General features: G+C 37.4%; 2 protein-coding genes across 4 annotated transcripts; one reads left to right on the plus strand and one right to left on the minus strand.

The window, feature by feature from the left end:
• The first annotated feature begins 1243 nt into the window (after positions 1 to 1243).
• LOC107550202 (serine/threonine-protein kinase MAK-like) lies at positions 1244 to 14793 on the plus strand. Of its 2 annotated transcripts, XM_016231442.1 has the most exons (10): positions 1244 to 1595; positions 2331 to 2502; positions 5021 to 5188; positions 5901 to 6149; positions 8921 to 9090; positions 10159 to 10301; positions 10717 to 10845; positions 10979 to 11098; positions 12781 to 12876; positions 14164 to 14793. In XM_016231442.1, the coding sequence occupies exons 1-10, from the start codon at positions 1351 to 1353 to the stop codon at positions 14322 to 14324; spliced, it is 1653 nt and encodes a 550-aa protein (XP_016086928.1). In that variant the 5' UTR covers positions 1244 to 1350; the 3' UTR covers positions 14325 to 14793. The 2 variants fall into 2 exon arrangements, with proteins under 2 accessions (XP_016086928.1, XP_016086929.1); XM_016231443.1 differs by lacking the exon at positions 12781 to 12876 and having other exon boundaries at positions 1245 to 1595.
• Positions 14794 to 14875: 82 nt separating this feature from the next.
• On the minus strand, positions 14876 to 18025 carry LOC107550203 (transmembrane protein 14C). Of its 2 annotated transcripts, none has more exons than XM_016231445.1 (5): positions 17862 to 18025; positions 17378 to 17471; positions 16864 to 16965; positions 16650 to 16737; positions 14876 to 15074 (listed from the first exon to the last, which is right to left on the minus strand). In XM_016231445.1, exons 2-5 carry the CDS (start codon positions 17454 to 17456, stop codon positions 15017 to 15019), a joined length of 327 nt encoding a protein of 108 aa, XP_016086931.1. In that variant the 5' UTR covers positions 17457 to 17471; positions 17862 to 18025; the 3' UTR covers positions 14876 to 15016. The 2 variants fall into 2 exon arrangements, with proteins under 2 accessions (XP_016086931.1, XP_016086930.1); XM_016231444.1 differs by having other exon boundaries at positions 17378 to 17462; positions 17862 to 17933.
• Between the last annotated feature and the right edge of the window lie 1591 nt (positions 18026 to 19616).

The following is a 19616-nucleotide window of genomic DNA, read 5'->3' on the forward strand; positions in this document are numbered from 1 at the left end:
CAGTTAAAGGGGTCACATCATGTTTATTAAAATATTTTCCCCTCTGAAGTTCACTGATGATGTTAGTGCCTTCGAGCCTTCCATGTCAGTGCTTTATGGTAGCCAAAATGGATTGGGATCTTATTAAAAATTAATTTCAGTTACTCTTTTCTAAAGGCTAATTCACCTTACATCAACAAATGCTGATCAACGGCAATGGGCACTTTTGTCAGGATTTGTCGGATACCCCTGTTGGCATCAGTTGCTGGTCGGCACTTGTTTTCGCTGAACATGTTCATTCACCTGACTCGCCATTCATTTGGGTCATGGAATGTCTGAGGAGTGACATACTTTAATCTGGTGATATTTGCCATTGGTCGGTGCTGTTGGTGGAGTGTGAATTAGCCTTACTGTTGATAATTATCAGAAAAATGTGAGAAGCAGGTGCTACTCGCATCCAGAGACAACCTTTTGACAGATTAAATCTAATTTTACATAGTTTTTTAATTAATTAATTTATTTTTGTTCTGGTACAAACAAATACAAAAATTAAGAAAACAATATTATAATATTAATAGTATCCAAAATATTAAATGTCATGGGTGTATATTTACCAAGTAATCCACTATTATAAAATTAAAATTTTTACCTGAGATTTGAAACCAAATTATATATATGGTTTCCATAAATATATATGATGATGTATTATAATGTTTTGGCTTTTGTTACCATTTCCGTTTTTTTTTTAAAAGAAAAAAATGGTTGATTTGACACGTAATAACCCAAAGGTTTTTTTCCTTATTTTTTTTTGTACTGAGGATGGTGTTTTGAGTTCTGCAAGTTGGAGTATGTTTTCATGGTACAATGACCTCTTAAAATAAATGCAGTTTATTTTTCCATGATGTGATCCCTTCAAAGAAGCTAATGCTTCTTCAGCGGTAGCTTTCTTAACTTAAAGCACCTTATTAATAGCTGTAATCAAACAGAAAAGCACTGAGTCTCACACATCTTGTGGGTGAAATACTTGCAGGGCTGTTCTTTTCTTATCCTTCGTCTCTGTTTCTCTTTTCTTTTCTCTTCTGTGCCTCTTTTCTTTAATAAAAAAAAAATATGTGTGTGTGTGTGTGTGTGTGTATATATATATATATATATATATATATATATATATATAATTTAAGAAACTAGTCAAACACATTCATGATGTGTTAAAAATTAGTCCCCCTCGCTGAAAAATTGTACCCAAAAGATATGAAAATATTTTTTGAAAGAACATAAAATTACCTGGATTGGACTGATAACAGGTGTTTACACAATCCAAGTATATTGTGGTATTTGTTACAAACTAAACTTCTTAAAGTGTATTAAGCTTTAATGGTGTTATATAGGCTCCATGTCTCTGCATTTGCAATAGGTGGAAGCAATAAACATAGAGGCATTCTTATGTGCATGTTGACATCAGTATCTCTTTGGCACGATCCTGTAGGATTTTTTCACCGGGATATGAAACCGGAAAATTTGCTATGTATGGGTCCAGAGCTGGTGAAAATTGCTGACTTCGGATTGGCTCGAGAGATCCGCTCTCGGCCTCCTTATACAGACTACGTCTCAACACGATGGTAAGAGTATAAAAAGTCACTGGAAATTGAAAGCATTCAGAACCGCCTTACAACACAAACACAGTACTGTGACAGCATCAGAGGGTTATACCATGGTACTTAGTCATATACTCCATGAGTCCATATGAAGTTACACTTACAACAATGTTGTTGAAGTCAAATTACCATGGTGCATTATTTTTTTTTTAACACCATGGTACTTAAAAAAAGAAAAGAAAAAAAAAAGTGCTCATTAAAATACACAACCATTCAAAAAGTCTGTATTTTTTTTTTTTGTGAAAATGTGCAATTTCACAACCTGACAAACACACAGAAAAATAAACCAGCAAAACTAAAAATATTCTACTACTGTGGAACTAGGTAAATTGTGTATTGAGACATGGCCATAGTATTAGGGGAGGGCAGAGAGCATTGTGTAATTTTATAATACAAATCTACCCATTATCTTCTAGTAAAAGAAGCACATATACATGCCAATAGTAGTAGTACCATTAATCACTTTTATCTGGTACCAGCTCTTCTGACAGGTATATTATGTTTCAATCAAAAGTCATAAGTGGGATATATATAAAATTAGTTAATTTTTACTATATATGATCAATTTTTATTATATATTGATCAGCTTTGATCATTTAAGAACAGTGCGTGAATGTGCTAGTGTCCAACTGGCCATAGTTTTCCCTACTGGCTGAAATATGAGCATTTCAAAGTTCTGTCTTATGTGCTTGTGTCCAGGTATCGAGCTCCAGAGGTGTTATTGAGGTCACCAGTGTATAGCTCACCAATAGACATCTGGGCAGTAGGCTGCATCATGGCTGAACTCTACACGCTTCGACCTCTGTTTCCTGGCAACAGTGAGGTGGATGAGATCTTCAAGATCTGCCAGGTTCTTGGTACAGTAAAGAAGGTATGATCAAATGTGAAGATGAACAAACTTTATCAGGAAATTTGGAGTGGTCAAGACTCAAGTGATCAACAGCCCAAGGTAGTGTCTAACCAGTAGACTGGAAAAAATTAGTTGGTGAGGCATAAGATTTTGGGCCTGTAGAAACTGACTTGTAGAGCTTTGAAACACCAACAAGGTCATGATACAGGTACATTTTGAATGCATTTTTCTAGGTTAATTAGTAACTAATATTAACAGTAATTTTTATTGTGCATTGAATAGTGTTAAAACAATTGTGATAACTGAATTAAAAAAAAACTACTTGAATTAGCTCTTCTTGAATTTAGCGCTTCTGTTTTTAAGGTTACTGCCACAATTACTATAGTTTCAAATATTCTCAAATGCTGAAGTGTGACATAAGGCTTAATGACTAAACAATACTTAAAACGTATACCAAAAAAAGCATGAACTGTAACAAAACTGAAGCATAACTTACTTTTCTCAAACAATACACATTTTAATTCCTAATATAAAATTTTGGTTTCAAGTGTGGGAATGTGCACCAAACAAATTCAGTTCATCACATTATGTTGAAATCAATTTACAAAATTAAGCTATTTTCAGAATTTTTTTTTTTTAACTGATGAACATGCTCAGGGTTAAGAGCTCTCCAGCAGTGGAGAACACACTCTCTACTGCTACACTTGTACCAGGAATGCAGAGGGTACATCTTGACAAGTTTGATAGTAATGGGAAAACACTGCTCCTTTCACCAGATGAGTGGATCTGTGTCTTTGTATTTCCTGACTTCCTCTGCCTGATTATATAGTGACAGCTGTGAATGTTGTCTTTTAGGAGGGGAAAATGCATCTCAAAATAAGTCCTCAAAAACAAAGGAGCCCACATATTTTTCTGGCAGGGTGGGGACAGATGTCAGATTCGCAACAGGATCCAGGATTTGACATTCTAATTAATAACTTTTACAGAACTCGTGTAGCCCAAATTATGTAGACCACATTAATAAACTTATAAAGTAGAATAACACATACAATTATACATTCATTAGCATTATAATATAACTAGCTGATATAATTAATATTAACTAAGTTATTTATTTATAATTGAATGAAATCTGTGATGTCTCCATTGCCATTTTGGGTGTAGACCTCCTGTCTGTTCACCACATCCTGTTCACCTCCTTCAAAAAGGGCAGTGCTTTAAAATGCAGATCCAGTGCTAAGGCTATGGAGTCTATTATAAGGTGCAATAATAGAAACTGTGGAGGTCTTCTCCTCGGACATAATGTGAGTTGCAATTTTAAGTGGCTTCAATGCATTTATTACATCTTCAGTACAGGTTATTTCTGCCTCTGTTGAGAGTAATGCAATTGTGGGCTGTTGTTCTATGAATCACTCCAACATGTCATGCATGCTGTTCCACCTCGTGCAAACATCGTTCATCAATTTATGCTCAAGGAGTCCAAGTATCTTTTGCTTGTCATGCAGGACATGGCAGCCAATAGTACTTTTCCTAAAAAATGTTGTAATGCTCCAAACTCTTGTGAGAATATGGGAAACTGTCAGTACCTTCAGAGCTTGTTGAGTGGCTTGGTTTAAATAGCGTGCAAAGCATCTCACTGGAATTAATTTTCTATATTTGCAGCTACTGACAGGTTAGAGCAGGGCTGTTCAAACTTGGTCCTGGAGGGCCGGTGTCCTGCAGAGTTTAGCTCCAACCATAATTAAACACACCTGAACCAGCTAATCAAGCTCTTACTAGGCATAGAATCTTCCAGTCAGGTGTATTGAGGCAAGTTGGAGCTAAACTCTGCAGAACACCGGCCCTCCAGGACCGAGTTTGGACAGCCCTGCATTAGAGGCATTATCAGTCACCATTACAGGATCTTTGTCTTCTGTACCTGGTCATGCATCACACCATTTAGTAAATCTGCCATGATTGCTCCGGTGTGATTGTCAAACATTGCTCTAGTCTACAGAACATGCAAGACAAGTTCCCATTGTGGAGAGGCAGTGGCAGGTTACCGTAGCGTAACTTATGACTGAATTGCTCTTGATGTCCAAGTATGGCAGGAAATATAAACTCTGTTCACAGAATAGAGTGACAGCAGAATGTCTAGCTTAATTTAATCATACAACCAGGGAATGGCTGTTTCTGTTAAAAACTGACATATGGGTATTGTGTAGCACGCCTTACATTCTTGAAGCAATTAATATTCTCAGCATCACTGTATGGCCGTAAAATCCTGAAATATGAAGTTCAATTCAGAAGCAGCTGTATCGATGCGTGCATTGTCAGGAGTTCATCAATATATCAATATATTATCAATATTCTGAATCTGAGCACATCTCTACTGAACTCCAGGCATCCTTCATACTGTATATGAGGGTGAGCTACATGTGACTTTAATAATGAATTGTCTTGATCAGTTTATGATGTGTTTGATTTGGTTCTTATCTATTACAGTATTTAGTATCCTGGGTAAAGCATGCTTGATAGTAAATGTTATTTTCCCCTGCAGTCAGACTGGCCGGAGGGTTATCAGCTTGCTGCTGCTATGAACTTCCGCTTCCCCCAATGTGTTCATACACCACTGAAAACTCTGATTCCCAACGCCACCAATGAGGCTGTAGACCTCATGAGAGATCTACTCCAGTGGGACCCAAAGAAAAGACCCTCTGCTGCAAAGGTATATATAAATTGTAATTTATTTTTTGATAAAAAAAGCTTTTGGTGTTGAATGAATTCTGTTTGAGGCCAGACATTTGTTCATTTGGTTGGTGTGAAAGGTGTTCCCTTTCATATTTTCACTTCGACACCCTCTAGTTTGACGATTATCTGAAGACTGTATAGAATCATGGCAATTTATTGTCAGATACCACCCACTGAGGCATCACTTGACTGACACCCCATAAGAACATGCGTGCACAGACGATTTATCTTCACTATTCAAGTTATTCATCTGCCCGTAGTGGATTTTAGGAGTTTTCTCTTCATATTTAGAGGCTAACATCAAGTCGTCAATGCTGCTCAGATTGGATACAATGGCATTCGATTAATTTTTCCTGATCACTTGCATAATTTGTCTCTGGTGAAGTTTGCAAATGAGGATTTATTACCAAGTTCCGAAGCTTGCGAATAAATCTCTTTTGGAATAATTTTTGGGTTATCCAAGACCACATCTAACTGTGAGGAGTTTGTTGCCAGCCTTCACTTTGGGGGGCAAAGTTTAACAGTAGGGTGGAGTAGAACTCAAATAGGTTTGGTTCATCAGACCAATTGTGAAATAATAACCCTTTCGACACTGTTTTATTTCAATTCAGTTCATTTTTGACATCTAAAATATTCTTATAAAGACTATTAATGTTTGTGTAAGTAATTGTTTATAAACATCTTATTAGGCACTCAGATACCCCTACTTCCAAGTAGGACAAGTTCTGGGCCCCCTACCCATGACTCCTGATGTACGGAAGGCTCAGATAAAGATGACCCTGCCTAGTGAACCCAGATCAGAGCTGCAGTCTGTCTTAGAACCAGTGCTGCCATCACAGACTAAAGGCCAAAGCAGAAACTCCCATCAGCCACTGCAGCAGATTCCTCTGCCCCAGTCTCTTTCTCAGACAGACCCTCTCGCTCCATACACACAAAAGGTACAAAACCTCCTTCTCAAATTAAATGTTGTAATTACCTTTGAAAAACTTGAGATTCCCATTCCCATTTTTTTTATGCCACGATACAGCAAAATCTTAAAATTTGTATTTTATTATTAACTTTATATTTCATTTTACTGCATCTGTGGCACACTGTTGATTATCACAAACAATGATGTCACTTTGTTTATCAGTTTGTAAATATGAACAGGGAATTATTTTACAGTAAATACAAATGTAGACAGGGCCTTAAACCAACATTTTGCCACCCCTGTCAATTGCCATTGATTTAAAGGGGTCATATGATGCGATTTCAAGTTTTCCTTTCTCTTTGGAGTGTTACAAGCTGATTGTGCATAGATAAGATCCCTGAAGTTGCAAAGACTAAAGTCTCAAAACCAAAGAGATATTCTTTATCAAAGTTAAGACTCTGCCACGCCCCCCTAAAACGGCTTGTACTAACTCGCCCCCACATATCTACCTCACTATGTGGAAATATTAGCATAATGCGGCCCAAATGTTCACGCAAAGAAAGAAGGCGTGGTTTCAGTAACCGCAGTTAGTGTTGAAGCACCCATGTCAGGGAGACGCTGTGTGTTTCAGTGTGAAAGCAAAAGCACTTTATTTGGCCTTCCGAAAGTAGATGCATTTAGGAATCTTTAAAGGGGTCATATGATGCTTTTTTAAATATCATTATTTTGTGTATTTGGTGTAACAGAATATGATGACATGCTTTAATGTTAAAAAAAAATGTTTTACATTATTTTTCAAATACTGTACATTATTGTAGGTCCTCTATGCCCCGCCTCTCTCAAACGCTTCGTTTTCTACAAAGTCCCTCCTTCCGACAAGCGCAGTCTGCTCTGATTGGCCAGCTGACCCAGTGCATTGTGATTGGCCGAACACCCAGAGTGGGGCGTGGCAGAGTCTTTAACTTTGATAAAGAATATCTCTTTGGTTTTGAGACTTTAGTCTTTGCAACTTCAGGGATCTTATCTATGCACAATCAGCTTGTAACACTCCAAAGAGAAAGGAAAACTTGAAATCGCATCATATGACCCCTTTAAGATTACTTACAACAGAACGGCAATGCATTTTATGGACGACCGTTTCGTGAACCTAGGAGAGAAGGTAATTCTGACTTTGCTATGACAATCTGGCGCTTCTGAATCAGCTACTGTTTTGTTATTAGTTTAAGTATTTGCTATTGACTGTTCAAATGCGGAGTTTTGCGCATCGTGTGTGTTTGTGTGTGTGCTAGTGTTGGCTTGTTCTTGAACGAATCTTTAATGTGACTCGGGAAGAACGAGTCGTCTCGGGGAGTGATTTGTTCAGTCGCGCATGCGCAACATCCTATAGGTTCTGTACTGGGATTAGTCAAGTAGTTCACCTGGTTCGAGTCTTCGGGTTTTTCCGAGTCGTTCGTTCGTTCATCACGTGACAGCCCCATAAGCCCAAGACTTGTCAGGTAAGAGGTGGTGAGCTATTCATAGACTGAAGACCCAGGTAAACAATGAATTAATCTTTTCTGTTTCTTATAGCAGTTTTGTATTGTTTGTACTGTGATCAACGTTATTATTAGGGAAGTAACACGAAACATTTTAACATTAACGAGACTCAAAGGTCCGAGTCGGTAAAATGATCCGAACTCCCCATCAATCACTAGTGTGTGCGTACGTGCGTGTGTGTGACAGAGAGTGAGAGAGAGATCACAGTGGAGTTAGCTGTCTTAACCGTGGCTTGTGTACTGCACACATACCAGCTTCATCACTATGTCTGTCACGCGACTCTGTTCCCCTTTCGGCTCTGTCTTTACATTTATTTTGAAAGATGAAGCTCGCGATTATGGTAAGGGACGTTACATTACGTTACACACGAGTGCTTGCGGTGTTCAGCAAATCACAATGCACTGGGTCAGCTGGCCAATCAGAGCAGACTGCGCTTGTCGGAAGGAGGGACGTTGTAGAAAACTAAGCGTTTGAGAGAGGCGGGGCATAGAGGACCTACAATAATGTACAGTATTTGAAAAATGTGTTTTTTGAACATTAAAGCATGTCAACATATTCTGTTACACCAAATACACAAAATAATGATCTTTAAAAAGTATCATATGACCCCTTTAAGAAAAATTACCGGCCATAAATATAAAGTATTTCATAATAATAAATGTAATTTATTATGTTTAGTGCATGTTGCATTTTCAAATGCACGTTATAAGTGACTCAAACTCGCAGCACTTACAGAGATGGAGCTTGTGTGAAGCAGCATTTAATGCAAACCGAGTTGCTCCAACACATATTTTTATAATTACAATGAATGCAGTCTTTGTGATTCCATAATCACGCTAAACCATACAGTTATTTTTTCTTGGAACCCACTTGAGGATGCCATGAAGGGACATGGAAGACACACAATCTTCCATACAGCCCTTTTCCACAGGAATTACTTCAGTAACACATAAACCATAACCAGAAGTCCATGTACCTATAAAAGTAGTTTTGATTTAAAAATATGAGCTTGCTACAAAGTAATGCGTCACAGTTGTAGTACATAAGCATAAAAACGTAAATGACCCACAATATGTAATAATAATTGTATAATGTGGTACAGTCTGTTAAATAAATGTCCACTCAACCATTTCTACCTTTCTTAACAAAATTAAATTGTGATAAATAAAAATGAAACTTAAAGATTACCCGTTACAGTTCTTTATTGCATTTGATTACCTAAATGAACATCAGCACAATGGTACTTTGTGTTCCTAACATGAGGTGGTCGGGGGTGAGAACAGTTTGATTGGGCTGAAGAACGGACGAAGAAGGTGGGGACAGACCAACATGAAACCCTCAGACAGCTGGGATGAGTCTGACTGTTCTGATTCCGCAGCATCCCTCTCTAAAAAACCCAGCAAAGGCCCAGAGGAGGAGAAAACTACTACACAGTATGATCACTACATTCAGAATTTAACATAAACAGTTTTGACACTTATTTCATTTATAGCACATTTCAATGAGCACACTATTCCGAAACCTAGTAAGCAGCCTTGCTGTCTAGTACTGACCTTCTAACAAAGCATCCAAAATTAAATTTAACCATTTTAATTGAAATGCTCTGCATGGCTCTGTTTGTTCATCAATTATGAAAGAAGTTCAATTCAGCGATAAGTAGTTCAACTGAAGACAGTGTCATTATAGTCAGTAGTCAGTTCAATGTTGTTGATTCAGTTCAGTTCAATAACAGTCAGTGTTACATAATTTGTCAATTATGAACAAATTTGATTTAGCTCTAAAGTATTTTTAAAGACAATAGTGTCATTATTCAGCTCAATTCCGTTTTTGTTCTCATCCGATGTGTCAGTGCCGTCAAATCTGTAATATTACTGAATATTAAGTGTCTTTTGAACCCCACTAAGCAAGCCAAAGGTGACAGTGGCAGGGAACCCAAACTCCATCATGTGACCGAAACGGAGGAAAAATCCTTGGGACCAGTTCTCCCATGGCCAAATGAACAAAAATGGTGTGGTTTAAGGAGGCTGCTAGATTGATGTTATTCAGTAAATGTTGCATCAGTCTCTTTCTGCTTAAAGATCAGATTCAGCATACATCACACTGGCATTAGGGGAAAGGGAGAGTTGTAGTCTGAACATGAAGGTAAAGTTGCTATTTAGCTAATAGTATATATCTGACTTATCGATGGCCATAAGCACAAAGAACATCCGTCTTGTTAAAAACTGTTTTGGTCCCACCTCATTCTAAGATGATGTTTCCATAGCTGGCCATATGAATCTGTACTGAGGCCTTGTTTAGTCTAGAAAGCAGCTTAATGTTGCTGCATATCTTTTTAGCAGCCTTTTGTGTTGGGAGTGTGCCTGTGAAGCCTGTCTAGTATCATGGCTGCTGACTAAGTTTGAGAACAGGGCTTTTGTGTTTCTCTATTGTACTTTCAGTTTCAGTTATTCCTTTTGAGATTTCACTCTTTCATTTTTTTTATGTTATGAAAAACTTTGCAGGCCCAAGGACCAGAAACCCCTTTATACATTTAGCACTGTAACAAAATTACCAAATACCAGCAGACTGCACCAGCCAGACTCTAGTCACCAGAGCACCTCTTCAGCCAGACAACATTACCTGCGCCAGTCCAGATACCTGCCAGGTATCATTTCATGTGTTTATTTATTTTTTATTTATGAATTGCACAATACATCATATCATATAAATAAGAAGAATGATTGTCAGTGCATACATCAAACTAGCTCACAATGCTGACAATTCCTGACATGGCTTTCCACACATTTTTTAAAGTAATATCCTTGCATGTACGCAGATACAGATCATTTGGAATGGCTTGAGATGAGTATCTCACAGAACACAGATCACATGTTCAGATCTCATTGACAGTTGCCACATTGCATCACTGCTTATTTGCATAAAGATTTTTCTGAACTCATTAAAAACAAATGGCTTCTAAACAAATGTTCCTTTAATGCAGAAAATCAATGTATATGTAAACACCCCATTAGACTATTTTGCATAAATTAGGTTTTACATAATGACTATATCAATCTTAGGGTTAATAAGCAAGAACACGCCATCTCTGAGCAACAAGGAGTCTCAACAAGACTTGTGGGACACCTCAGCTCTGATGAACAAACCTCTCGCACCCATTGGAGGAGCGCCAGTGTCTAGAATCAGCCCAGGTGAGCACAAATTAATTGAAGCTGAAACTAACTATACTATATTTAGCAAAAATGCAGATAATCTTGTTTGATTTGTTTGCTTAGCTGGTTGTGTTCTCTTTCTTCAGTCTTAAGTTGTGGCCTCTCCTCACAGGAAACTTTGTAACCACCACATACAATCTTTCTGGAGGATATATACCTTCTTTCCAAAAGAAGGAAGTGGGATCCGTAGGACAAAGGATTCAGCTTGCCCCTCTCGGACACCAGCATGCACGTAAGATTTCGGTTTTACAATTCATCCTCAAATATTTTATTTTTGCCTACCTTTGTTTGTTAGAACAGCATTATAGAATCATAATTTTTATGCTTTTCTTCATGCTGCATTCATGTTGGCTTGTCAGGGTTTTCGCGGGTCCTTAAAAAGTCTTAAATTGTACAAGAATGTCTTAATTATGGTTTCAGGAGGTCTTAAATTTGGGGACGGAAAGACCAGAATTGCGATATGGCTTAATGTGACGAATTAAACTTCAAAAGGCTATGATTTCGTTGAATATGAGCACTGCACGTTTCAAAGTCCGGTGCTGTGATGATTTGTTTACTGTTACCGGGGAAACAGTTATATTTTTGCCATTCCGAAAGTGCTGGCAGAGAATGAATGTGCATTTTCAATAAGCCGGGCATTCCTGCAGTACTAGAGACTGCAGTTTCAGGGCCGCATTTCTAGGACCCTATAGTTTTTTTTATTAATTAATTTTATTTTTTTTGTATGTATGTGGTGCAAATTAGTGTGTTTATTAGTACATTAATAAATGTAAAATAATTTGAATACAAATACTAGTTTACAACATCCAGCAGCACAAAGAACTCTTTTGCACAGCTAAATGGAGATTGCTGACGTCGCCTCACAACACTCAAGTTCACGCTAGCTCTTACATAAAAAATAAGATCTGTTTGTATGATTGTATGTTTCCTCTGTTGGAATAGAATTGACTAGATGGCGCTGTCACAAAAAAAAAAAAAAGGGTCCTAGTAGAAATGTGGTCCTAGAACTGCGTATTGCAGGAACACAGTATTGGAGTTGTTTTTGTTCAGACCAATGTGAAAATCGACCCATGTTTTTACCCAGCAAACACAGAGCTGTAAATGTGAACTGGTGGATCGATAAGAAGATAATGCATTATAAAAATCGAAACTGTAAAATTGATTTATATGTTATTTCATTAATATAATAATTTATTGATAATAGTTTAAATTAATATAATAATTAATACTTTTATTAAAAATGGTTTAAAGGCTGAAATGTGAAGTGTATCATTTTATAAAACTTTGTTTTTGTGAAAACTTGTATCTGAACTGTAAACCATGCCTTTTACAGCAATTTTACATTTTAATATGTTACCATAGACATTGCCCTACCCTGCTCATATGGTATTAGTTTTATTTGTGCAGGTTTTTAAAAAAGTCTTAGAAAAGACCCTTATACTGATACATTTATGTTGGCTTTGCAATACTGATATTAAATTTAAAGGTGAAAGTAATTTGTATGTTCGTTTCCCTGACAAATGGAAACACAAAGGCACTATCAAAACGTTTCTGTTTGATTCAGCAGCCCTACCAACCAGAAAATTTCCAAAACAATGGTAGGAGGAGGCACATTATTATTTAAGATGGAAACAGCCCCCCCATCGCCCCAAACAGTGCTGAGTTTGGGGTGGTATTATGTGTTTGTCTAGTTTGAAATCCACTTGGTGACTCTAGAGCCACAAAACCTACACGCATTTATACTTTTATTCTTCCGAAATTTAAACTCCCCTTGTAAACTTTTTTTGTTTTTTGTTCTTGCTCTTTGTAAAAAGTATTCTACACATCTGTTGCTAGAGCTCTAAGATCTGCTGTTTCTTTCTACATTCATTCTGTCTCTGCCTGTCTCTCTCTCATCTTTATATCTGCTCTTAGTTGATCTCTCTGCCACTGCTGACTTAAAAACTGGCAAAGCTAAATCTTCAAAGTCCAAACCTTCCTCTACAGTTTCAGTCAGTGAGATTTCTGAAGGTAAAATCTCAGAACAATAGAAGTCTTAGTCAGCACTTCTTTCTAGGGTCCAAAATTAACGTTGTGACACCTTCCGGGTTCATTTTTATTAAAATGTATTTTTATTGTTTGTACGGTTGATTTACATAACTGATACCTTGCTATTATTGACAGATACACTGAAATCATTGTCACTTGCAGCATTATGTATCATCAAGTCCGTGTATAACGGCAGCTGTCACAAAAATGTTAAAGGAACATGCCACTATTTTTGAAAATAGGCTCATTTTCCAGCTCCCCTAGAGTTAAACAGTTGAGTTTGACCGTTTTCGAATCCATTCAGCCGATCTCTGGGTCTGGCGGTAGCACTTTTAGCTGTAGCTTAGCATAGATCATTGAATCTGATTAGGTGCTGCGTAATATCATTGCGCATATCATTGAATATCATGGTACGGCAGCAAAGTTCCTTGATTATTACACCGGAATGAGAGTATAGTTCCTAGCCATATCGGCCTAGAAAATCACAACTTTTCATTTTGCGTCGGTCTTAGTATTCGATGTAACTACAGAAGAGTCAAGTTTTAAATAGGAAAAATATTGAAACTCTTTGGTCATTTTTGAGCAAGATGCTAACAGTCTAATCAGATTCAATGATCTATGCTAGGCTACAGCTATAAGTGCTACCGCCAGACCCGGAGATTGGCTGAATGGATTCGAAAATGGTAAAACTCAACTGTTTAACTATAGGGGAGTTTGAAAATGAGCCTATTTTCAAAAATAGTGGAGTGTCCTTTAGGACAAATGGTGATTTTTTCCCCCTCATAATACCATTTTGGTGGCCAATGCAAGGCCTTTGATCTAATCAGATTCAATGATCTATGCTAGGCTACAGCTATAAGTGCTACCGCCAGACCCGGAGATTGGCTGAATGGATTCGAAAATGGTAAAACTCAACTGTTTAACTATAGGGGAGTTTGAAAATGAGCCTATTTTCAAAAATAGTGGAGTGTTCCTTTAGGACACATGGTGATTTTTTCCCCCTCATAATACCATTTTGGTGGCCAATGCAAGGCCTTTGATTTTAATCACCTCTGCCAGACTATTGTTCATACATTGTGAGTCAAATGATGTTGCAGTTCCTAATTAAGTTACTGGCCAACTGGTGTTAAGAAATCAAGGATTTACTCTTTTGCCCCTTGCAAGTGTTAATTTTTGGACTCTTCATTACCATAATCCTCTCAGAAGTAGCCCTTAATTCTGGCTTTGCTGATTTTGCACAAGTGTGAAATGCTCTTTCTCTTTTATCAGATTATGAAGGATGGAAAAGGAGAGCAGACCGAACCCAACCTAAAGGAACGAGTTACTCGGCTCTGGGTAAAACCTCCACCAATCTCATGGCTCGTGCTCCACCGGTTCAGCCAGTGCATGGGCGGGTTGACTGGGCTGCAAAATATGGAAGCCATCGCTAATATATATAATGCGAGCTACAGCTTCTGTGAGAACTAAGGCCTGTTTCAACACTCGTGAATATTGTATAAACACGTATTATTTTGTTTCTAAGAGGAGCAGCTAGGATAGATCCACACCACTTAAGCCCACTACTGCTTAATTGTTCGATTAAAAACAAGAGTCTGTATACAATGGATTTTTACAAACCTAACAATTTGTTCATCTTTAAATCTGTCTTGTTCAGTTTATGCATCCAATGCCTGTAATCCTTATTTTCAATGGAATGGGTAGATCTATATCTGATATATTGCATTTATTTTTTTGGAACCCTTTACATTTTTTTATAGTATGCAGTTTTTAAATATATTCTTGTTTTCTTTTTTATGTGTTACTGTGATTTATACTGCAAGGCAGTGTTATTTATACTTCCTTGTATGTTGAGTAGCCCTTTTTTAATTTTATTTATTTTTACCACATGAACATATAATGTAGATAGCAGTGATTAGGTTGGGCTGAACTCAAATCAATAAATAGTGTTTTGTAAATGTTTTATATGCATTAAAGGGGCATGTTTTTAACAGAAGTCTTTAATTCAGATATTCACCTGACAACTACATTTTATTTTACATTTTATACAAAATGAGCTATAATGACATGTTGTTCAAAGAAAATTATGTTTGAATGAAAGCAGACAGTGATTTCTGCTTGGGTATTACGATTGCTGAGGTTTCTGTAGCATTCTGGCTCCGAGTTTTGCCAGCATCAGGACACTGCAAGAAACATTTAAAGAGATAGTTCAGGAAGAAATTAAACTTCTTTCATTAGACTCTATAAAAAAGACAAATGTTGGTCTGTTCCTTAGTCTTCTGAAGTCATGCAACAGCTTTGAGTAAGTATGTATAGCAGATGAGGCACACTGACAACTTTTATGATAGTACTTATGCCGTTTTTTGGAGCTTGACAGTCAAGGTATTATGGAAAAGCTGCATGACAGTTCTTCTAAAGTTTTAACCCTTTTGTTTCATGGAAGCAAGCAAGTCATACAGGTTTGAAACAACAGGAGGGTGAGTAAATACATTTTTGAGTGAACTTGCCCTTTATATTTAAAGGCACAATATGTAATTTTCGCCGCTAGAGGGTGCGTGTTCAAAATAAACAAATAGACAAAGGCGTAGTTTGATGACGCCGTGACTGAGTGTGGAATCATGGGAGTTGTCTACTTCATCCCCACAGTTGAAGCAATCCGACGGTACTCGCGCATAAATCATGTTCATGGATGAGCTAATGATTTATTAACGTAGTAGTATGAAGCAGGGTGGGGCTGAAAGCCGTCGAAGCAAAACGAGGCCGCTGAACGAGCGTGACACACGGCTCGAAAGCAGTGGAGCTTTTATTATGCCACAGTCGACCGCTTCCGCTACTTCTGGTCGTGCGTATGTGGGGGAAAAAAGCAGCACTGTTTTATCATACTAGATACATTTGAAAGTTTTGTTATTATGCTACTCTGTGCAGTCATCACCGGTCTATTAAAACGCACAACATATTAAAGCATCTTTGGTGTTTCCATGTTTTCTACAAAACAAAACCGGAAATCGGGTTATGACGTCATTGGCAGGTGACACAATAACACTATGGACACGGTCCGTGTCACTAGTTAAAATTGCTTATTTCTCTGGATTTAAACATTCTTCGAAACATTTGGGATAATGTAAGTACACAAGTCAGCAAAACATATAACCCTGTTCTAGTGGTTTTTGGATATTTTAATAAACAAATCTTACATATTGTGCCTTTAAGTTGATAACTGACTGTAGCCATGTGACTATTTCTGGTAAACAACACTAATGAGAGTAAATAAATATTTTTAATAATGATAAATTGCATTTTAAGCTGCAACACATGCTGAAAAAAGCACTTGCAGAAATATACTGTGGTGGTACAATGGTGGTACAGTGGTGGTACCATTGATTGAACGGTTGCTATATTCATACGTTCAATATTTACAAGGTACTGCAATGAATACCATGTCATAATTCATATGGGAGAAAAGAAAAAAAGTTGGTAATACTATGGTACTTTTTGTGCTATGAATAACATGCTAAGGTTTTTGGAGTAAGGGAGAGGCTGAAAGATTTAGGACAAAGTGGTCAGAAGGAACTATTTTAATATTTCAGTTTTTCTTCCCTTTACACTTTTGGCTGGAGTCTGCATGAGTATGTGACCTATTTGTCTTTTTTATTAGTAGTTAATGAACTAAAATATTTTACTAACAGTCGAGAGCTCTATCATCCAAGAAAAAGGGAAACCCTGTATTAGACAATGAACTGTGATGTGTGTTAAGTTACCTCGCTCCAGCGATGAGACCAGCTGGAATTATTTTGCGTGAGTTGTAGAATCTCTTTCCCATGATAGCAGCAAGTGTTCCAGATGCAGCTGAGAGGAAAAACATTGATGACACATAGTGTTATATAAAACAAACATGCCGATACTGCCTTTAGATCACTTTTCGACTGCAAAAAATATAATAATTGCACAATGCATGAAAAAAAAAATGCACACCTAAAGACACCCAAATATTTTTGGGATCTTGTGATGTCTGGTAAGCACCAAAACCAGCCAAACCACCAAAGAGCAGCCCTGCTGCCAGGGACGGGACACTGCCTGCAAGACAAAATAATTTTGATAGTCTTGATAAACGACATAAATTGTATAAAGTGTCATAAGGAATTCAGAGTACAAAATTAAGTGTTTTTAACATTTAGATGTTTATGTTATTATCCACTTTTTATTTTAAAAGATCATGCAGTTTTCTGGTTCCAAGGTGTATGCCATTTTCACTGAACATAGAGGAACCAACAAAATTTGTGAGAAAAGAAATGATTAAAGAACTCTGTTTTTGTTAAAAATCAAGCTGGTATTTAGCCGGTTGTGCAGATCAATTTTTATCCAGTTTCCCAGTTTGACAAGTGCCAGCCAGTCATACCAGCCTGACGAGCAATGACCAGCAAACAAGTTTGGGCTCTTAATCATGTAAACTCTATATAAATGATCATCTCTTGAGCTTTCTCATTACCTGCTTTGACATATCCTATGACTCCTCCAGATGCTACTAGTCCTGCATATCCATATCCAGCCCAGTCCACTGACATCATCAACACCTCAACACACTTGAACATGAACAAACAGTCTGAATGAAACTTACACAAATATACACATACTTGTATATGTGGTTTACGGGGACTCTCCAGAGGCGTAATGTTTTTTAGACTATATCGTACCCTCACAGAGAACTAATGGCAGACACCGTTTTGTATGTTTGTGTGTCCTCATAAACAATGTTTACATTGTAATACCAATGCCATTATACACATTGCGTCCTCATAAACCATATATTCAAAAACACATTGCACTGATGAACTCTAGCTCATCTCAGATCTGTGCATGACTGCGCATGTTCTACTGTCAGCTGTGCTTACAGAGACTGTTACTCGGTGTTACTCGAAACAGTCTATTCTACATTCATTACACTATTGCAATACGAATATTAAGATTATTACCACTGCCTGAGAATCTGTTTTGGCTGAAGTGAAGTTCTTGTCTGGTGGTGCTCGTGGTCGACTTGTTATGTGCTGCGTAATCGTCCTCAAACGCCAATGAAAGCATACGACCCTGACGTTATGTCGCGATGTTTCTCCTTCTTCTCCTTCTTCTTCTTCTTCTTCTTTAAATTTTATTCGCGGTTGGCAAACCAACTTAAAGGTGGCATTTATCGCCACCTACTGGACTGGAGTGTGGGCAGTACTTTATATATACAGTGGGTACGGAAAGACCAGTTATTAGGTTTAGGGGGCAAACACTTTTTCACACAGGGCCATGTAGTTTTGGATTTTGCTTTCCCTTAATAATAAAAACCTTCATTTAAAAACTGCATGTTGTGTTCACTTGTGTTATCTTTTACTAATATTTAAATTAGTTTGATGATCTGAAACATTAAAGTGTGACAAACATGTAAAAAAATAAGAAACCAGGAAGGGGGCCAACACTTTTTCACACCACTGTATACTAGGCAACCATAATCTAACGCTGCTCTTAAAAGAGCCTGATAGATGTTAATGAGCGATGCCCTGCTTGCTCCCCAGTCTTGCCCTGATAGACATCTTAAAACATTATTAACCTTTTTACATTTATTCCTAACCTTATCAATATGTTGACACCAGGTCAACTTCTCATCAAAAACCACCCCAAGAATCTTACAACCTTAACCTGTGCGATGTTTCTCAAGTTGACTTATGGGAAATTAAGTTTACTTCAACCCTTCTGAATTACCTGTGTTGTTTCTCACTGAATTTCACCAACAGTTTCATATATACATTAAGTAAAAAAAAAAAAACACACTAACAAACAAACACACACACACACACACACACACACATGAACTCTTGTCATCAAAGCTTTATCTCCACATCAAAGCTTTAATGAGAGAGCAAGAGAGAAAACAATTCTATATATAATATTATAATATAATATACACACACACATACATATATAGGAGTATTTATACACATTTTTTTGCATTGCATTGCAAATATTTTAATTACAAGAACACATTTCTTAACCCTTTGCCTAGATTAAAGGTCTTTCTGGCTGAAATTTGCCATTCAAAAATCGAAGTTTACTTTGGGTTTATCTGGAGTACTTTGACTGGCGTTTAATCAAACTTTATTTTAAAAATGTTTCTGTTATTGAATGCTGTAGTAAAAGTGAACTCAAGTTATTTGTAACCATCCATCCCTTCTACAAACTCTGCAAACTCTGCACAGGGATGCTGAAGGCTATCCCAGTGACTTGGGCCCAAGAGGGGAAAACAGCCTAGACAGTCGGCCAGTCCATCACAGAGCTCACACACAGACTTACACACATTTACACCTACTGACAATTTAGTGTCTCCAATTCACCTATGCTGCATGTCTGGATTGTGGGGGAAACTAGAGTACATGGAAGAAACCCACATAGACATGCAAATGCTACACAAAAAGGTCTCCTGGCTCAGCTTTTACTTGAACCATACTGCACAACTTCTTGTCCATGCCCTTATCATTTCTAGGCTGTACTATATGGCAATGCTCTTCTGGCTAGACTTCTATCATGTGCAATCAAACTTCTACAAATGATTCAGAATGCAGCAGCATGCCTGGTCTTCAACAAGCCCAAAGGGGCCCACGTCATTGCATTACGAGCACTTCCTGTGTTATTTGCCTCTTTATGATGAATTGCTTGTTGTATTACTCTTCTTCACTTTAGATAAAAGCGTC

The sequence above is a fragment of the Sinocyclocheilus grahami genome, unplaced genomic scaffold (assembly GCF_001515645.1).
Source record: "Sinocyclocheilus grahami isolate Dianchi unplaced genomic scaffold, SAMN03320097.WGS_v1.1 scaffold391.1, whole genome shotgun sequence".
NCBI classification, from domain to species: domain Eukaryota; kingdom Metazoa; phylum Chordata; class Actinopteri; order Cypriniformes; family Cyprinidae; genus Sinocyclocheilus; species Sinocyclocheilus grahami.

Bases quoted from the DNA above. Each gene is read 5' to 3' on its own strand.
- LOC107550202 (XM_016231442.1), top strand. From the start codon at position 1,351: ATGGTGTTATATAGGCTCCATGTCTCTGCATTTGCAATAGGTGGAAGC. The intron at 2,503-5,020 runs GTATGATCAAAT...TTTCCCCTGCAG, and splicing joins TTCTTGGTACAGTAAAGAAG to TCAGACTGGCCGGAGGGTTA. The intron at 6,150-8,920 runs GTACAAAACCTC...TCCTAACATGAG, and splicing joins TCGCTCCATACACACAAAAG to GTGGTCGGGGGTGAGAACAG.
- LOC107550203 (XM_016231445.1), bottom strand. From the start codon at position 17,456: ATGATGTCAGTGGACTGGGCTGGATATGGATATGCAGGACTAGTAGCA. The intron at 16,966-17,377 runs GTAATGAGAAAG...TTTGTCTTGCAG, and splicing joins CATAGGATATGTCAAAGCAG to GCAGTGTCCCGTCCCTGGCA. The intron at 16,738-16,863 runs GTGTGCATTTTT...TTTTCCTCTCAG, and splicing joins AAATATTTGGGTGTCTTTAG to CTGCATCTGGAACACTTGCT.